Genomic DNA, 21,298 nt, shown 5'->3' on the forward strand with positions numbered 1-21,298 from the left:
CGTCTCTAACAGCATTCAATAAACGTACAATCATCATAAAATTAATTTTTAAGCAAAACAAGAATATGCAAATTATAATATAATAATAAAAAACTTTAACATGTACTTTAACATGACGTAATTAAAAATATAAGATACATATGAGAAGAGAATTTGTATAAATATTGAAAATAAATTATAAGAAAAATGCAAATAAAAATAGTTGACATGCGCTGTTACATTGATTATCGGACACATGTGTTAAATGTACAAATAGGTAGACACGAAACATCGCAATCGCTGAAATACATGCGTGGATCGCGTTTAGGATTAGCCTAGGTTAGATTCAACAAGCGGCTTATCAACGACTTGGCACCAGCATATAAAGTATAGGTTTCCCGCATACATGCATTACTCTAACGCGCTATCGGGCTGCGTGTCGCGATGTTATGAATGGTGTGAGGAAATCGAAGTTATGCCGATGCAACCATAATCGACCTAGACATTGCATCCCTAGACACGCATCCGCTCGAGCGCGATGCACTTTGCTCCACTTCATAGAATCACGATCGTATCAGTCGCGTCGCAAGTCAATGCGAGATTTCCATCGCTCGTCGGATAAAGTAATATTGATCCACTAATAATGGATGTATCGATAATGGCTGAGAGTTCAATATACAGAGTGTCGCAATTTAGTCTAGTCTCTTGACATTTTCGTCGAGGAAAATCCCGGTTAGAAAATTCAAGATTAAAAAATCTAATAGTCTCTTCGAAAAAAAATTTGTATATGAATAAATTATAATAGATTCCAATATTAATTATTTTAAGAAAAAAGATTAGGAAAATACCCTGAGGGCAATTGAATTTAATTATAGCACGATTCTGCACGATCAATAACTTTATTACATATTCAGTTTAGGAAATCTCATACATTCTTTTTATACGTAGCTAAAAGTGAGAATAAAATTCTTATTTTGCTTATTAACAAGAAAATTGACAAATTAAAATAACGAGTAATAATGACATGTCTCTAAAATAGGAAATATTTGTCTTTACTTTGTTTCTAATGATATCTTTTTCATTTTAATTTTTGATGAAATTATTTATAATAAATTATAATATTTATAATTTATGAGACGAGAGATCCTAATGCTATCTTTGGGTCTCCCTTCTCGTGACGTGGACCGGATGTCCGATCGCGAGGAACGTACCGGAATCAATCTCCACCGTTTACGTGCCCGGACACGTGGTGGGAGAAGGGAGGGGACCGACGTGAGTGAGTGGTTGAAAAAAAAAAAAAAAAAAAAAGAAAAAACGAACGGAGTCGCGACTCCTGATTCATTCCAGGCATTTTTCCGAAGATACACTGGCCAGAAGAAGAAGTGTATTGTGAAGAGAGGGCAGGGATGACCCCTTTCACTGCACCACGTTAGCACCGTCGTGTATATAAAGAGCCGAAGCATCTGACGAAGAAGCATAAAGTATCACCAACCTATCTACATCTCAAGCAAGAAGACTCTTCTGATCGTCAGACACTTGTGTGTGACAGAGAGATTATGTACACTATTAAGGTAGGTACTACACGCGCGTACAAGACATTCATCGGGCGCGGCCGTTCGCTGTTAAATCCAATCTCGTCAGGATTGCACCGTTTTCCTGCGAGCTGTCGGATATCGTCATGTCCGCGTGAGTCCTCTTTTGTGCGATAGTACGTCGTGGAAACTCGAGAGAGAGAATCGGGTCTCGGAAATTTTGAATCATTCATCATGCACGGAATGGCGTTTGCGTTAGGTAACGACGAATGTCAGGTCCCTCAGGCGAGAAGACGTTTTGCTGTCACGAGATTAGTTTAAATCAGAAACCGGACCAGCAGTCTTCGAACTTCACGCGTAATTTGTCGCCAGCGGTACGGAATGACATTACGGCGAGATGTGCAAGTTGCGCAAGTTTCACATTGCAACGTCTTTGACGTTATGCACTTGTATGATTAACTGTCGAGCCAAGAAAATCGTGTCGCAATAGAGCTAAGTCTACCGCGATAAGTTATCAATTACTAATTATTCAAACTAAAATAAGTGCCTGTTACATGTATCTTATAATCTGGAGCGCTAAAAAAATTCGTCTGCAATCGGCGCATCTATAGTATACATTGCAAGATAATAAAAAAAATATATAATAAAAGAAGATAGATATATCGGTTATCATTATAAAACTAGAATAGTATTTTTAATAATTGAAAGAAAAAAAATCATAATTTATGGAAAAAAATCATCGCGCATCGAACGACCAATGTTATAAGCATAGATTTCATTTCGCATTGAATACAAATACGGAGCTTATCGATAATGGAGGAAATGTTAGATCGCTTTTTCAGCGAGTTATTATAAGAAAAATACTTTCGTGCTTGCATTTACTCGTTCGTTCGGAGAATAAATTCAAACGCCATTCGGGATCTTCTTCTCCGGCGCGCGGTCTGATATCAGCAAAATTTTTCACGAGGAGTCGTTCGCGGAAATGAACCGATAAACTTTGTGCGACTTCGGCAATTTTTCCGGCACGCTTTCCGTATATTAGTAAATATGAAATACGCGTAGCTGTTAGCTGCTGGCTATCACGAGAACGACACGCTATCGCATACATATGTATGCATCGTATCGTACGCGAGAGTAGAAAGAAAAATTCTTTAAGACTGAAATATCATTATATTCAACATTCGAAAATACGTCATGCATTTTATAACTTACATACGCCAGAAACGCGTCTTTTTTGCTGCTGGTACAAAAATGTGTTATGTTATCTTGTAGTTTTGAAAGACACTTTGCGCATAGAAACTTTGATATTCATTGTTAACATTTATGTCTTAAGAATGGTACAAGGGTATAAATACGTTTCACGAAAACCCGCGTTTGTTCAATAGATTTTATTCTCATCTTAACGCTAAATCCGGCTGTCTGGCTCTGGATGTACGATGCATAAAGCATAAGATTAGATTCAGACAGTCAGATTTAGTCGGTAATGGAATAATACTGTGTCAGCGCTCTTTGTAATGCACGTATAACGTTAATTAAATTGTAAATAAAATACACGTTATATAACAATAGACTTTTTTTTTCTTAAATATAATAAAACTAGGCAAAAAAATATACTTATTCGTGTCGCGACGATGTTTTATTATCGCAACGTTCTTATGTCACTTGTCGCACGTGTCTGTATAACTTTTATGGTTTCTTCATCCTTTTGTAATGTCGTCGTGCTTCTTCATTGTCTAATTCAAGGGTCCGCGTCACTTTTAATGATTCTATTTTATGCTAAAACAACTCTAACGTCTTTGTTTCTTGCAAGAGGATTGCTCCGTAATACTATACCAAGTTTTATCGGTCAAGGTAATACTAATTTTAACATTTAGAGTATCATTCATAAACGCGTGATGCAAGTTATCCGCGATGCGGTGCATACATATTGGATAAATATACAATTGCAAATATAATTGTTGCAATGAATGGGACACTTGACAGGAGTTGCGTTATACGATGCATTTTTGGTGACACTCTTTCTTTACTAATGATAATTGCACACGCATTCTCGCAGAGCGTTCGGTACGTGGGCACACATTATTTTTAATGATTCGTTTTATTAAGAAAATGAGATTACACAATTGTTGTCGTTTGCACAATTAATTATCTGCGAATTACCATTATTTTGGAATGTTGTAATTTGTACAGATACACACTATTTGCCTACAGACAGATATTATTAATACAAATTCCATTTACGTTGTATTTACATATTAAAATGGAAATTTCAAATATACAATATTTTGCGTATTTTATGTTTGCTGTAGATTACAGGACAAACTATTTTACAGAAAAAGAGAGAAAATATATTTTTCAAATATATTTAAATGCAAACATATTTTGAGATTTTTGAACACGAATATTCATGTACGTAAACGTGCATATTTTCAAGGCAAATCAATGTTTGATATACAACGGAAGCGTGTATCTGTATTCCTGTTCAGTTTAGAATGTCATTGAAATTGTGAATCCTCAATGTCAGCTCGTCGCACAAGGTGTATCGGTTTCCCGGTAATCTTCAATGAAAGCGACGCTATTGTAGAAAAAAAAGATTCCTATCTTATATCTCGCTAATTATATTTTATTACCGTCCTTTAGCACGATCAGTTTCTTTGCGAGATTATTTTCAAATTGCAGCATAGCACTCTTACGAAACGCGAATCTGATTACCGTAGTTACAACGTAATCAAGCTTGCTACAAAGAACAATATTATTAACGATCTCCCACGTAGAAATAAACACAAAACACCGCGATTCTGAAGTTAGTTCGCTTCGGTTTATAAAATTTATATATAAATATAATTTAATTTTTATAGACTTTGCACGCAGAGAAATTCGAGCCTCGCTTTTCGAGTATTTTTTTGTCGACAAAGATAATTTAAACGGTCTTATTTTATATTATAATCACAATAGAAAATCCTTGAGTAAGAATTGAATTTTCGTGTTAAACTCACATCATTATATATACAATATGCGCAAATACGATGTTTGCTGCATCCGATAAGCAACATTATATATTGAGAGCTGTTATACAATCTCGCCGTTAAAAATCAGCTGGAGAGAAATCCAATATCTGACGCGTGCGCCTCGAAGGAGTTTCCTGCATGATCCTGCGACCTTAGAAGGTAGAAGGTAGAAACGTCTCTCTCTATTTCATAATCCGCATCGCGTATTACATGTTATACAGAATCGGTGGTTCAACACGATGCCGTAATATTATCATTATATGATAATCCTCTTCTTTTTGTTACGACGATCAGATTTTCCGTACTTTGTCATTTTTCCCGATAGCTTAATAACGGGTTTGCCGATCAATTAGCATTTTAGATAACAATTATGCGAGCGCGAGGCGTGAAATAATCTCGAGACGTTCGTAACCGCTCGAAAAGTAAAGGGAAAAGAGGATCTTGCGCGAAGTTTCGCGGCGCCTCAAAATGCATCGTAACGATCATTAACGATGCTAACCTTCTGCCTCCTTCACAATTACATGTATCGAGAGGTAATTAACAATCTTCGGTTGGCCGGTTAACGGGTCGAGCAAATGTCGATCTTTGATATATGCATGTTTAAGTAATTTTCTCAGCAAAAGTTTTCATTTGCGTGTACCTTGAAATTATCGACCTTCCTCATTCGCGAAATGAGAGGAGAGGGATTTTTTTAAAGCTTTTATAGCAGTTTTAATTTTCTGAAATTTATTTATTTTCCTGAAATATTTATAGAACATTTTTATTTTTATTTTGAAGAGGAGCGAGACATTTAGGACAGTGTTAATTTCAGCGAGAGATTTAAAATAGTTATAGTTGAATATTTGAATAAAAAACTTTTAATGTGTTTTCTTTTTTTGCAAGAATTGGAGTGGCTGAGTAAATTTGATAATTTTTTATTTTTTCATTTGCTAGGATTAAAATGTAAACGATGTCGCACGAAAATCATGAATCATTGTAAATTACACATGACAGTTTCGTTAATCTACAGGCTTTATCGGGGCGGCTCTTTAATCGCTCGTTGCTTTCGATTAACGGGAAATCAATTGAAACGATCCTGTGATGCGCGTTTCATTGGAAATCATGTGTTTGAATTGGAATTCAAAAATCTCGGTTGAAATTTACATAGAAAGAGAGAAAGAGAGAGAGAGAGAGAGAGAGAGAGAGAGAGAGAGAGAGAGAGAGAGAGCGCTAACTATTATTAATTGGAATTAACTACGTGAGCTTGAAATTTGTGAATCCGCTTTGCGTGGATATAAATGATATTTTTCGTATAATAAGCTTGAAAATAGTTTGTCGGTCATAATATTATCACAAGTCATTTTTACCTATCATTTCGTGTAAAAAGTTTAACACAATGTATTATTTTGCAAATCGACATAACAAGTAATTAAAATTAAAATATAAAAAATTATTTAAAGAAAGATTTTAAATTCCAATTATATGCAACACTTATAACATCTATTAGTATACTTTTACATAAGATATATGCATAATATATAATACATTTTTAATTTGAATTCTCAAAAATAAAGCAGCAATCAGAGTAATTAAGATCGGTTGACATTTATAACACAATGATTTCTGGTCGTCCCCGGTTAAATTGAAGTCTGATGAAGTTTGTGAATGAAATTACACGTTCACTCCGTATTCGTGTACAGAAAAACGGGCGCGTTGCTCGGCACCACTTTCGTCTTGTCATTACATGCTGTATTTCATAATGTCATTTGCAACTGACGTAACTGCGCCTTGCAATTTCTAAGCATTATCATCCTCGGTTGCCCTTTGCAACCGTGCCCTCTATATACACACACATACACACACACACACACACACACACACACACACACACACACACACACACACACACACACACACACACATATATATATATATATATAATGTGTATGCATATATATACACAAACACATATACGTAATCGACCTAATTCGCGTATACTTTCACGAATTCTATGAATATTTGAACGAACCGAAAGATTTTGCTGACATGGTATCGAAGATCGGCATACTATTGTTCGCGGATTTTCTCGTCTATTCTCACAATATACACGAACTCGAAAGTACGCCGAGATCCCGATTACTAGTTTTGCATCGAAGCGAGTTACTGTCATCGTCGAAATTCGTATTGATTTTCAAAGGGATTTGCAATTTAATCCATCAATTGTTTACGAACGTTCGTTGAATGAGACTAATATATAATAATTAAATCATAGTAGGGATTTTTTCTTTTTACTTTGTCATTTTTATGCACAAAAATTATATCGTTATTATAGGATCGTGAAAATTACTCATTCGACGCGATAATAAAACTACGCGCTCACGCATTTACGGTCCGCCGGCATTGAGACATTAAAGTGACATTACGCGCGCGACTATAACGCGATGTGAGGCAACTGCGAATTTTCCACGCTTACGAAGTGCGAGGAGTTGGAATTCCGTAAGTTCCAGCTACGACTTTCAACGATGCGCACATTATATGTATTTTATCGCGCTCATGTATGTATTCGTTGACAAAAGCATCATTTTGAAAAGGAAAATGCTCCATCTTCAGAATAGATAATTTTTATTCAACAAGATAGTATATTGTTATGATAGTATATTTTTAAGCGACTGATGTAAGATAATTTTGATAGGTGTTGGTGGCGGTCGTACTTTGTACGACAGGTACATTGAGCGCACCACAAAGACCGTCAAGTGGCGCGGATAAGGATGCGGTAATCACGTCTCAGCAGCTCGAAGTCGGGTTCGACGGCAATTACATTAACAAGTAAGCTATGCCGGCAAAAGTCTATATGTATTTCTCAAAAAAATTTTAACTCGTAATTAGTTATATAAAGGAACATCTAATTTATTATCATTATTTCATTTAATTTAATATCATTATTTAATATAAAACAAACATATAATAGATGATGTGAAAAATAAAATATTATGAACTATTGAAATTTTTCTTTTCTCCATCGATGGAGTAATTATATTGTCATCGACGAATCAACGACTTTGCGAAAATCCTCTGTGAACATTCCGCCGCGACCTACGCGAATATTTGCATCCTTTTCGATTGTACACGAGGAAGACAATAGATACGGAGAAGGTCGGCAGATGCCTGCATATATCAGGTACCTGATGACACCAGTTTGCTAGCACAGCTGCCAATTGTCGCCCACAAATGATCTGCCTTCTGCATAACTCTATTGTTATGCACGAGTGGGAGCAGTCGCTACTGTGCCGAAGATTTTTCTCCTCCGCGACTGTTTCTATTTTCTTCTTCGTATGCTGTTCAGAAACCATCTGTGGTCGCGTGACGCCTCTCGAATTCACGTTTTACCCTTATGTGAATTGCGAGTACATTCTTCGCATAGTTGGCTCGATGACAATAAAACTTTATTTCTTTCCAACCATCAGTATGGCTGAATTATTAAACTATGTTTCATAAATTTAATAGTAAGAATGTAAAATATGATAAATTATAGAAATGAATTCTCTTATATATAATCACAAAATTAGAAAGGATTCTTCCATATTCATACTACATTTTTACATTTAAAACATTATGCAAGAAAACCAATTTAAATTTTCTAATGAGCTCAAGAATATACATATTTAAATTTAAATGTAAAAAATACATAAATCGTTTTGTTTAAATTTCCCCAAAAAAATAAAAAAATTATTTGGTATTATTATTACTATTGTTACGCTAATTTTCATCGTCGTCAGCTTCGAGACAAGCAACGGAATCAGTCACCAGGAAACGGGCCAGCCGAAGCAAGTGGATAACGAGACGCCAGTCGTCTCGCAGGGCCAGGACGCGTACGTAGCGCCCGATGGCCAACAGGTCAGCATACAGTGGGTGGCCGACGAGAACGGCTTCCAGGTGCAAGGCTCCCACATCCCGACGGCGCCGCCCATCCCCCCGGAGATACAAAGGGCGCTTGAATGGAACGCCGCTCATCCCGAAGAGGACGACGGTGGTCAGCCACGACCACCACCAAGAGGTAAGATTCTCATTATATTAAATAATGAAGACTTTTGTATTTTCGGCTTTATCTCGCGATCGAGATATTAATAAAAATATGATTAAAGATGAGGATTATTGACCAATGTTTCGTATTATTTCGATGATGCAAGAAAAACGCATCTCGAATTGCAAACGTAACTATGAACATTTTAATATTTCAACGTTTAATTATTGTAGCCATTATATACAGTTTAACATTCATTACACGAATGAATTAATATAATTTTTGATAAAATTTGTTACATTAAAAAAAACAAAAGAATTTTAAATTTGATGGCGAGGATATGAAGTAATATATCATGAAAACATTCGCATGAGGTCAGCATACGAGATTTATCGCGAACCCGAGAATACAATTAGAGGAGATTAATAATCAAACGTACGACTTCAAAAGATACGGGGCGTTTGAAGCGGCATTTCTACACCCTCGAGGGATATCACTCGTGTGACTATGTAGCGCAGCGTGGTAGAAATGAAGTTTCTTTGTGTTCCACAACCGGTGGTTTAATTAATTTCGTAATTGGAAGAAGCGCCTCTGTTCAGAGTTACGATTAACTCACGTAATTTTCTTTTTTCGTCGTCGGCCGAAATTTAACCGCACGCGATTTCTCGCGTACAAAAAAAAAAAAAAAAAAAAAAAAAAACGATGGTAATCGAATTACCGCAGGACAAAAGACAGGTGACTTTTGGGTAAAATAAACCGGTGGTAAAAATCCCGCCGCGAAATTGATTTACGCCGGACAATCCCGATCGTCGGTCGTGACCCGTTTTGATCAAGACCCCGTTTAAATTTTCCTATGCGTTAAACAACGCCTCGTCCTCTGTGTTTCCGACAAACCGGAGTAAATCAGTTTACTCAATCGCGACTCGACAGTAACTCACGAGACTCGCTGGTGGCGTCATTTAATTCACTTTAGTTCTGAACTCGAAATTGAAATTGGCTCGAATCCGTGCGCGTCGGTGAACCGAAAATATCTTTGTGGCGACCGTGCACGAGGAACGAAAACAATTTCGGTATACGTTAATCACTTTTACAGAGTAAAATCTGGTTACTCCGTATAGAGATACGCGCTGGAAAAGGCTCCATATTTCGTTGATAATAACCCCTGTTCGGATCTACCTTCGTCCGAGGCACGAAACAGATTCTCCTGGCAAAACGAACGCATCAAAAGTTATAGTGCGGAATCGTAATCGCGAATCGCAGTTTTCCATAGATTGTCCTAAAAATATGCCAATCGTATAAAACTTTAAAATAGATCTGAATATATATTTTCTTATAAAACTACTTTATGTCTCATTTTACATATATAAGCCCCTTATTTATATATTACACAAATTTTTCGTTTTATATATACATATATACCTTTTAATATTTTAAAAAGAGATTTTAATTAGATATTCTTTCTCTATCCATTGCTACGTTCACACACACACACACACACACACACACACACATTATATATAGACACGGAACACAATGAAACGTCTCTCTATTATGTGTAACTACGTTAATGTACATACTACCTGTAACCTGTCTCTGTTAAATATTTTAGACACCGTCCTCTCATGCTCCCGGTTTACCTTCTGTTGCAGGTTAATCAGCCCAACTTTACTTCAAACGTGACCTGATTCCGAGCCAGCTTGCCATGGATAGAACCGACCCCGAGCTTTCGACGCAAACATAAAAATAAATATAGTGTGGTATATTAATCTAGAACGTAACACAGAAGACAAGGCATGAGACACCGGTATATAATAAGCAATATACTCCCGAGATGATTCTTTATCTTACTTTTGTATAGATGGAAAATAAAGCGCACTGTTCAGAGCAGTTTCACCAGGGAGGGACGATGCCGTGCCGAGATGCACGCACGCCGCCTCCGCACGCAAGAAACGAGGACGACACGCGCGTGCGAATCGTTTACGCGCGTCGGTCGTTAATAGTATATACGTATACTTAACTTGTGATTTTTGTATATAAATAAAAGCGTTTTGCCCAAGTTGGAAACTTTGTTGTAATTCTCGATGGCTTTATCCTTTTTCCGTCCCCAGTCTTCTTTCTCTGCTAGAAGTTAACGATAATCTGTATACAATGTCATTTCCATCAATTGTATGAATAATAAATTAACTTAAGCAAACTTTGTTTCTTTGGTATACTTATTTTTACATTTACTGATAAATCGCAATAAAAAATATATATTTTTTTATCTTATATTAAAATTGCATTTCTCATTATTTTTTATTAAATGTTATTATATATACGTTTATTACAGAGTTTTATTCTTTCTCTACATCGTATAATAACGTGTAGAAATTAAAGGTCAAAAGAAGCTAGAAGAAAATATTACAAGTAGATTTTATAATGCTTTGATATGAATTACATTTCATCATGTAGATATTTTTCATGAAAACTATTTATTTTTCTCGCGCGTTGTAACGCGAGAACACTCATTTTCCAACTCTATTATTTAGACATCAAGCCTCCAGACTTGCGTGCACACGAATAATTTTATAAACACAGAGGAGAAGCGTAGTGGTTCTCGCTTTACATGTATATTAATCGTAAACGCAAAGTATGTCATAAATATAGCAAATGCTAAATAATTGCGAGAATGCCAACTTTACGCGTTTATATCACTAAAAATGTTTCTTTTTCATGCCTCGTTTCCGGCATTGAAAAGGTTAAAACTCGTATACATCTTCGATTAAGCATCATTATGCAATTTATTGCTTCGTGTGTATTTTTAATTTGTCCATCTTCTCAGAGAATAAATGTTGCATCATCTAGCGGGAGCAAAAATCTAAGCATGTCTGACAACAGATCTGTTTTAACAATAAGTGTTAAAGAGAAAATTGATAACTCGTGTGGCTGTATTATTATATTATGCAGAGTGTCGCGAAAAATCTCCGGCTATGATATTAATGATGTATTCTTTTATGAAATGTTATGTGATTTCTATTTCTGTGCGTGCGTATTTTGTCGAGTATCAAATGCATTTACAACGAGTGACAAGATGATTCAATAGTCGATAATGAAACTGCCTTACGCAAGTGACTGGAGAAGCTCACTAAAATCAAATGTCTAATAAACATAACATAATTTTTACTATATGACAACATCACGCAATGATATATTTATTTATATTGCTAATAAAAATAACTGTATCGATCACTTTCATCGAGCCAATGTGTCTGTTGTCTCAATTCAACTAAATTTGTGGCACATAATTAGAAATCTAATTAATAATCTAATATAATAAAATTGATACAGAGACAGTAAAAATTTCACGCAAAAAGTCATATTTAGAGATAGACTTTCCATTTTTCATATTTTCTCTGTTAAATATTGTAAATATATTCTTTTTGTACCATAGTATTGCGTATAAATTATTTCATTCATTACAGAAACCGCGAAATTTTTATCATTTTGAGATGAGTGATTAATTAGCTTTAATCTGATAACTGAACCACGATAATATATGTAGCTTAATATTTGAACAGTTTTTTCATCTGCATTTGATATTCTCAATCTTTGTACAATTTACGCAATTTTCCTTTTTTGAATCCGCATACATAAACTTTAAAATGATTTGAGACTTAATTGCAGTTTTAGTATTTCAAAGATGACTAAGAATTATATGAAAGATAAGAGATAAATAGCAGGTAAATTTAATATTTACAAGAATAGCGTTTAATAATTTCTTGACGTTATGAATATGAAAATTCAACATTAAAACAGATGCAAACAAAATATATTTGAAAAATGTCAGTGGCGATATCGGATAATTAACGCTTTAATAAAAGATGTGAGGCTATAAATGAGCAAAGCTACAAAAAGCTGGACGTACATGAAAATTGCTACAAAAGGACTCGAATGGATATAAATGTTCCAACGACTCATCATATACGTCGCAGCTGTCAGGCGTTAATAATAAAAAATCACCTGAGTGCAATGCACATCGATCGCGAAAGGAATCCCGAGGAAAAATGAGCGGATGCACAAAGTTTTAAAGGTTAAATAACTATACACATTTGCAACATATTCTTGAACTCTATCTGCCTCTCTTTGTAGAAACATGCTCGAACAACATGTAGTATGTTGAATTTTTTATTTGCTTTTATATAAAGGTTTGCGGATTAAAATTTCAAATAAATTTTAATCCGCAAATACTCTAATCACATGCAAGATTATATTGCATTTGTCATTTCTTTTCTTTTCTTGTAGATCTTATATAAAAAATAATCGATATATTCAAATGATGGCGATAAATATTAATGATAACAAGACAGTGCGTATATAGGGCGTGTATGCGAAAGTGGCAGAAGTATAAGATTTCCGATATTCTGAATCGTGATATAAAAGTAAAAGAAAACATTCCTTTTGTAGCGTGTGCATTGGTCTATAATAAAGTTAGAACCGGTATCATCGAGTGGCATTTGAAGTAACGTCGACGATAGTACAGGATACCTCGATATATAAAAGGCGAATGCAATAGATAAACGCTCGTCAGTATTTGATATCTGGAAAACGAAGCACAGTTGAAGTAAGAGTTAGAATCGCCTGCTAGTTGAATTCAACAAAGTACGTTGCTGCAATCATATATAGTTAGAAACATATGTATATGTATATGTATAATATGTATATAATAATTTTTTTATATTTAAGAAAAAGAATTTATAACAAATTGCAAAATTATTTGAAACATATTTCTCGCTTGTATTATATTTAATTAGCTGTAGCTTTTACAAGAGAAAATTTTATCAGCTAGACAAAAATATAAAATAACCAAAAGTTATTAATTTTTATTTTTGACATTGCATTTAAAAATTCTTTGATTACATAATTTACATAAAAATCTGCATGTTTGAAAAGTGATATAAATCGAGTATTGTAGCGTTGGGAATTTTAACGAGATTATAAATGAACGCATACCCGGTGTGTAATCGGCAGTCAAGCGTTAGACGAGATCCTTAATCCATCTCCGATCCCGCTCAGGATGAATCCGCACGTAATTATCCTGCTGAGCCTGGCGGCAATAATATCAGCGGCGAATGAGCCGATAGCCATCATCCGGCAGGAGCAGGACATTAGTCCGAACGGTAGTTTCTTCACGAAATGGGAGAGCGCCAACGGGATAACTTTCGAGGAGCGGGGCGTACAGAAGAACCCTGGCCAAAAGGACAAAGAGGCTGAGGAGGTGCGCGGCTCGGTGACATGGACCGCGCCTGACGGACAGAAGATTAATCTCGGCTGGCTGGCAGACGAGAATGGCGCCACTTTCCAAGGGGCGCATCTGCCAACCCCGCCACCCCCGCCGGAAATTCCGCCCATCATCCAGCGCGCCCTCGACTGGATAGCTACTCACCCCTACAAAGAGGAAAGAAACAAAGTGTAATCGCTGACGTGCCTTTGCTACAAATAACGTTGAATAATCACATCTTTCGATTATCCGTATTTAGCTTAACATTATATGTAAAAATAAAAAAAAAAGTTTAAAGTTTTGTATAAAAATCCTATATATATTGAACAAACGTGTAATTTAATTCTAAATTTCTTGTGACTATAATCAACGTTTGACGAAATCACGCGTGCTGTGTACGATTAATTGGAGTAATTGTGATAAACTGGGATAAAATATGACATATTGAAACGTTTTGCCAAAGGGATAAACTCGCAGTTACAAAATTATTGAAATTGATAACAGCTTGTTTAATATATATTATCAGATTATTAAGAAGTAATTACGCTATCAATTATAATATTGCAAAATATGACGTTGTTACAGATACACATACACCCACACACACACACACATTGTTTGTTTCAATATCATAATTATCTTGTTGATTATATAATTTAAACGAGTCTATCCATTGGCTTACCGCAGAGAATAGAATATACAAGGATGGGAGAGAGAGAGGGAGAATTATTGATTTAAGATTAGAACATCATGTAAACTAAGAACTTTAGAGCTAATAATACATAAATTTGTAAAAGTCCACAAATATATAAATGTATCTATTAGACACTTTTGATGTATTAAAGATTAACATTATAAAGTATTTTATAAAGATCTGCAATTTATTATTTATTTTTAATGCAATAGAGAAAGAAAATATTTGCTGATGAATTCGAAAATACATTGCTATCTCTCTCGACGATAGAGGCACTTTTCTGATCGTTAAGTAATCGAAAGGATCTATATTTACTCTTTCGCGACATACAGCTGCATTCTTCATTTATCTTATTTGCGAGAACATTCTGTGAGAGACTAACGTGAGAATAGCAAACTCATCAAGTTAGGTGTGGACACATGACTGTGGTAATAGAAAAATTCGGGTTAGAAAAAATCTTTGCGGCCAAAGAGAAAGACGAATCGTTATATAAGTGAGTGATAGTGAGAGTTTCTTGCTGTCATACTGTCAACCACAGCGCTTTTTCGAAACCAGATATACAAATAAAGCGGTAGCTTGAGCAATTAGACTATGGGTGAAATGTGCCTCATGAGAGAGAAACAGTTTTGTAAGTCGATATATTTCATCGATATAATAACTTGATATTAAAATACAAAGATTAATAAATGAATAATAAAATCGTTAAAATCAAGAATATATATTATACAATAAATGACAAAAGAATATAAATTAGAAAAAGAATAAAAATATTAAATGTAAGGTTTCTTTTCTGCATAGTCTGAAGTTTATATTGGCAAAAGATAGTTATTTATTCACATTATAATATTACACATTGTATTATAGTATTATAATTATACATTAATCGGTGTTTTTATTTGTTTCGATTAGACGAGCGAATATTAATCTTTTCTACATCTTTTTCTGTTGTTTATTTTTTTAATTTCTATTTTACTTTACTTTTTCTTTTTTAATATTGTATCTTTTTTATCTGAAATGATAATCATTAAAATGAAGTTTATTTTGACAAGAGATATCGTTTAATTATTCACATTATAATATTGCACACTGTGTTATATATAGTATTCTAATTATACATTAATCGATGTTTCCATTTATTTTAGTTAAATGAGCGAATCAGTTTTTCCCACATCTTTTTCTGCTGTTTATTTTTTAATTTATTTCCATTTTATTTTACCTTTTCTTTTTTAATATCCATCTTTTTTGTTTGAAATGATAATCATCAAAATGAATGCGTGTAAACAAGCACGGATTGCTCGTCTGCGGGAATATTCGCATACGCCAATTATTACGCTAAATTGTTTACGGAGGTGCGCGTATGTATGTTATATTCGTGCGCCACCGCGTTTAATTTGATAATTAATACCAAGCGGCCGCTTCATAATTCGGTTATAAATTCTGCGAATCATGTTTCTTGATTGCGGCAGTAATTTCGATTCGACGGCACGATCATAATCGGTATTTGTTGAATTGCGAGCGCAAATAAGACTGCGATAGGTGGAATTAATCGAGGCCGGATAATCGAATTTATGGAACTATTAATAAACATTATGAGTCGCGCTGGCGGTATCGCACCGATGTATCGCTGGTACATCGCATCCTAATGCATATTCAGATTAATATTTTGTCAAACGTGAAATTGTTATAATATTTATGAAATATGATAGTACAACACAGCGCTGTTAAGCAGCAAGAACGACATATTTGTTTTGCGCAATAAGTATACTATAATATACCGGAATGTATACCGGAAAAGAGAATTTCACTTTCTCTAACCACGAACGATAAAATCTATGTTAAGAGGAATGCTGTTATGTTAATATAAGTGTGGCATTTAAATAATTTGATAAAAATATATTTTTATTGGTTTTTTAAGTATCAGAAATAATGCGTAATTAAATCTATTTTTCTCAATTAATTCAAGTACATTTTAACTTGAGAAATATTTATATAAAATGTCTCAAAGTCACTTTTGCGCGATTTTTTATCTTATTTCAATCACGATATATTATCAAGATTCTTGATATCTCATATAAAAATAATATAATTTGATCTTATATTAAAGTTTGACTAAAAAGTCAAACTACCGACAAATTCTTGGGAAACTGCGCTTTTGGGAAATACGAAGCTTGTGCACAATTTCTTTTTCTTCTCTGTGGGAATAAACTTTGCAAGAGATTCAAACACGAGCTTGCGCCAGGAAGATTTATGTAAGTCGCAGTTACGTGATGCTGTAACAAATTTAGAACACGCGCTAAACAGCTATACATGACAAATGTCGTATCGCTCGCGGTGAAAGTTCAATGAGAACGCGGCGAAGTATAATCGGTTCCGGTTCCTCCAACCTTCTTCCCCCCCCCTCCTCCCGCCCTCTTCTCCCGAAGACGTCAGATGTCAAGGAATCGCCGTCAAACGACCTTTTAGAAAGTCTTCAGACAGATGTTCGGCCTGTGAAAAAGATGTTGCACACAAAGATTATCCGCAGTATCACAGTGACGAGTATTAATCTTATATCACACAATTATTATTTCGCTCTAAATAACACATCTCTCCACGTAGAGGCATTCTTTGATTGTTAGAGGAGACGAAAGCAGTGAAAGAAATGTGTTATCCCTGTGTATCCCTCACTAGTTGACACGGAGTGACAGCTTTAAAGATTCGATCGCTCGGTACCATTCTTCTCGAGAGATAACGGATCTCTTTATGTAGACGAATGTTTGATCATCGATAATAGCGTAAATCATTCGGGATGAAAAGATTTACGAGAGGAACGATATGTTGGAGCTAATTTATATTATATTTGTCATACATCAACGTGGAATGACAGCTCTTCAATTCTGAAAGAAATATTTTTATTATCTTGTATTTACTAGTTTATTAATAATATTATTGGTCTAAGTAGTATTATTAAAAAGATATTGAAAGACGCAATCTCTAGATTACTGCCAAAATTGCTCCAAATACGTTAATTCTTTTATTTAATTAATAACAGGATTATTTATTTAATAACAGGATTATTTAAGAATTAATAGAATTAATAGAATATTAATAAATGTTATAGATTTAAATGTGAATTGTGATTACTTCGAAAGTGATTAAACAAGCCGTCTAAATGCTTATTGCACCAAACGAACGTAATCAAAGTACTTGCGGTCTTCGTATGACGCTCGTTACATAAGACGTCTTTGTCCACTCTATGTGATTGATTAATGATAGCGAGCAAAACCCATTGTGTGTGTGTGTGTGTGTGTGTGTGTGTGTGTGTGTGTGTGTGTGTGTGTGTAGCATGTAGTGTGTAGTATATGTGTATGTAATAAAGACGTACGCGGCAGCTGTGTTTACAGCGATGTAATATCTTACAGTAATAACTATACGACTTTCTATCGTAAATCAGCTTGATTTAATCATGCGATGGCCCTAATATCTATTAGATCTATACATGTTACTCGAATACGAACGAGGTCTTTCTGCTACATCCCTGATATTTATAAATTTCGTAAACAATCGACACAAGTCGAATAAATTGGAAAACATTTTTGAAGAAAGATTGATCGGAATGAATTTGAATAATTTTATTATACCTATGTCTTTAAGGAAAGAAATTTGAATTTTAAATTTTAATTGACGGAACACAACAAAAAGAGTGGAAGAGTGACGCTATCATGCTAACCACACAATTTCCCGCATCCTTCCTTTCTGGAAGACTCGAGGTAGAGAGAATCTCGCACATACTTTTGCATATATTTCGTTGAAAGGATCAGGCGTATTAATAGGATAACGGCACCTCTCTCCTGGGATGCAACATTTATTCTTAATGCACCATCGCATACACCTTAACGATGAGTTAATTACATAATCGTGTAGGTACATGCTCGTGTTATCATATACATATATATATCGTATATTAATACAGTATAATAATAAAATATATGTTTGCATACAATATATATCCATAAGTATACAATAAATATTTACAACAAATTGAACCAGAGCATTCCGTGTTGGCTTCGAGGGCGAGGACAGGGCGAGGGTGGCACAGCAACACTCATCGTCCGGTATCATCGAGTATATCGTCGTGGCTCGTCTTCCATTCGCGTTGGCGTAATAATTACGTGAGAGGTCGTGAGATCACATATGTACTGGACGGCGGCGCCGGTCGCGGAATTACACCTGGTTCTCGTCATCCTTGGACGGATGAGCCGCGATCCATTCGAGTGCCTTCTGTATCAGCGGCGGAATTTCCGGTGTAGTGGGTAGATGAGCACCCACTGGCTGGAAACCGTTCTTGTCGGCCGTGTACGTTAGGGAGATCTGCTGACCATCGTCGCTAGAGTAACTGAAGCCACCCTTCGCTGTCAACGCCTCGTTCTCGGTACCGGCGTCCTCCACGTGGCCTTCCTCCTCGGCCTTGATACCGTTGCCAGTCTCGTAATTCCATTTGTAGGATCCATCTGGGTTGGGACCCTCTTGGCTCTGGCTGACGATCGGTATCACGTCATCAGCCGGCGCTGCTACAGCGCACGCTGCCAATGCGAGTAAAATTACCTGTTGGTGGTTACCGCAGAAAAAAAGAATGTTTAAAAGTGATCAGGCTGATCGCAATAACGCGTTTATTTTAGTTACAAAAATGTATGTAATTAATTTTGAGCTGGAAAAGTCAGCATAATCGATGTAATTTATATTAATGGCGTGAATATGACTTTACGATAATTTTCAACGATCAAATTAATTGTGATTATAGAATTATGAAGAATAATGTGATATTGCTACTCGTTTAATAGTTATCATTAAAAAGGTTTATTGCTAATTTATCATTGAAATATATTGCAGATGATAGATTTATTGTCACGATTATCCTAAGTGACTAAATTTTTAATTCAATATTTAATTAATGTGTTATCTTTTGCATTTATATTAAAGATAACTTTCACTACATGTATATACGATAAATAGAAATCTTTAATGTTGATTTATTGAAATCAACCTGAACGTGACGTGACGTTACGAAATCACATGGTCATTGAATTAACGTTATAAAATGTGCGAAAGATTCAATGTACGAGTTAAGAGTAAAAGTAATATTTATCCTTGAAGATTAAGATCAATTAATTCAGTTATTGATTGACCTATCGTTCATCGATATTTGATGGAATCTCAATTAAAGCAAGCGAGAATGCACTTGCGGTGCGAATATAATTTAATATTAATGTACAACGATAAAATATATCTATAAACTGCTGATATAACACGTATACAGAGAGAACTAATCTTAGTCAACCATCACACTGTGCAAGTTTCCAGATGCATAAACATCAGATGAACATTAGCCTTTTCGTTAGCTTCCTTGTTTGACGTTCGCATCGTTGCACAAGTGTTTATGCAGAACGCGCTAATGGCTACTGCCACTTAGATATTCAGCCATCTCTCGCGACGCGATATGCGCGACAGTTAGTAAAAACGGTGATTTAGCTACAGCGGTTTCACGGGGTAATTAGAAACAATGCGTATACCCTAATTATATGTAATATTATCTTTAAAAATATTCCTAGAATTTCTGGGATTATAATATTACATCGCACAATTCATGTTTATTCGTTGTGATCGAAATTATTACTGATTTAATTTCAAAAAGCTTCGCCCTGATTGTTAAATCGAGCGTGCTCTGATGAAGAGAAAGCTCTGCGAGAATCAGTGGAAACGGGCACCGCTCGCCGCAGTAGTGATACCGTTTTGAGTCAGACATGACAGGAATCGCGGTAGTATCAGCGTTATTAGGTCAGACACCGCGCCTCGAATGAAACGAACGATGTTAATGATTATACATTAATATCACACATTACACTATAATACAACATGTGAATTATTATTACCTTTATTGTCTCATTTGTATGTGACACAATTCTGATATTACAAATAAAATGATATTTCTCTCGAGTAGATGCGCAAAACAATATATTGTTCGAACGCACGCGATGCTATTGCGAGAATGTTAATTATTACTATTGTTAAATTATACAGTTATATTACTGTCAAAATTTGAAATAATTAGTTGCTAAAATTTATTCCAATACCATTAGTATTTCGTAACTTTATCAATTTAAAATCCTTTCTAATTATTTGTCTTTTTTTTTTTTGTAAGATTTTTGTAAGAAATAAAATTATTTCATTTTCCGTTAAACTATATTGCACCGTATTATTCGTCACAAGGGTCCAAGCATTTTGTACCTAAAAACGTATGCGCGTTACACGAAGATGACAAATTTCGGGGTGTATCCCCGACGGCATCGATCGATATCCTTACCACCGATCCTCCGGGAGACGCTACTTACCCTCCGGTCTCGTCTTGCCCCTCGTTCTACCCACCGACATTCTAATCCCCCGGAACTCTCGGCACGCTATACCGAATAATCGTAAAGTGTCACTTACAACAACGTAATTCACAGTACGTCCGGGAAAACGCGCACAGGGAATCGCCGAGAAATGCACCGCCAAATTCACACGACCTGGCTACGATTATGTTTCGCGTACTATCACGCGTCTCTATCGGAGTGCACGAGTTGACTCTTCCTTACTCCCGATTGCGAATCTTTTTCCTCTTAATTAACGCTTACCAATGACGTGTACATCCTGCAGCAGTAATCGCTGATGGGCAAGTGTTTATCAAGCCCCGCAGCGCTCGTCGTATATATACCCCTGAAGGCATCACTAACACCACTGTCAGTTTGATGCACCGATGGCCACCATGTCACGAGTATCGAGGATGCACATAGGATAGAGGGGCCGCGTGCG

The 21,298-nt window shown here is 35.4% G+C and overlaps 3 protein-coding genes across 4 annotated transcripts; 2 read left to right on the forward strand and 1 right to left on the reverse strand.

Annotated features, from left to right (window-relative positions):
- The first annotated feature begins 1,393 nt into the window (after positions 1-1,393).
- Positions 1,394-10,575, forward strand: Cpr14 (cuticular protein 14). Its single transcript, XM_072893977.1, has 4 exons — positions 1,394-1,550; positions 7,191-7,324; positions 8,275-8,552; positions 10,169-10,575. The coding sequence occupies exons 1-4, from the start codon at positions 1,536-1,538 to the stop codon at positions 10,171-10,173; spliced, it is 432 nt and encodes a 143-aa protein (XP_072750078.1). The 5' UTR covers positions 1,394-1,535; the 3' UTR covers positions 10,174-10,575.
- A 2,511-nt stretch (positions 10,576-13,086) lies between these two features.
- LOC140666618 (endocuticle structural glycoprotein SgAbd-8) lies at positions 13,087-14,608 on the forward strand. 2 transcript variants are annotated; one of them, XM_072893980.1, is made up of 2 exons: positions 13,087-13,157; positions 13,527-14,608. In XM_072893980.1, exon 2 carries the CDS (start codon positions 13,573-13,575, stop codon positions 13,969-13,971), a length of 399 nt encoding a protein of 132 aa, XP_072750081.1. In that variant the 5' UTR covers positions 13,087-13,157; positions 13,527-13,572; the 3' UTR covers positions 13,972-14,608. The 2 variants fall into 2 exon arrangements, with proteins under 2 accessions (XP_072750081.1, XP_072750080.1); XM_072893979.1 differs by having other exon boundaries at positions 13,572-14,608.
- Positions 14,609-18,296: 3,688 nt separating this feature from the next.
- LOC140666984 (endocuticle structural glycoprotein SgAbd-4-like) lies at positions 18,297-21,252 on the reverse strand. The gene is made up of 2 exons (XM_072894551.1): positions 21,121-21,252; positions 18,297-19,054 (listed from the first exon to the last, which is right to left on the reverse strand). The coding sequence occupies exons 1-2, from the start codon at positions 21,133-21,135 to the stop codon at positions 18,674-18,676; spliced, it is 396 nt and encodes a 131-aa protein (XP_072750652.1). The 5' UTR covers positions 21,136-21,252; the 3' UTR covers positions 18,297-18,673.
- Positions 21,253-21,298: the final 46 nt, after the last annotated feature.

The sequence above is a fragment of the Anoplolepis gracilipes genome, chromosome 6, assembly GCF_047496725.1.
Source record: "Anoplolepis gracilipes chromosome 6, ASM4749672v1, whole genome shotgun sequence".
Lineage (NCBI taxonomy): Eukaryota > Metazoa > Arthropoda > Insecta > Hymenoptera > Formicidae > Anoplolepis > Anoplolepis gracilipes.

Excerpts from the sequence above, each read along its gene's own strand:
- Cpr14 (XM_072893977.1), top strand. Across the intron at positions 7,325-8,274 it reads GACGGCAATTACATTAACAA|CTTCGAGACAAGCAACGGAA; the intron begins GTAAGCTATGCC and ends CATCGTCGTCAG.
- LOC140666618 (XM_072893980.1), top strand. The coding sequence starts at position 13,573 with ATGAATCCGCACGTAATTATCCTGCTGAGCCTGGCGGCAATAATATCA.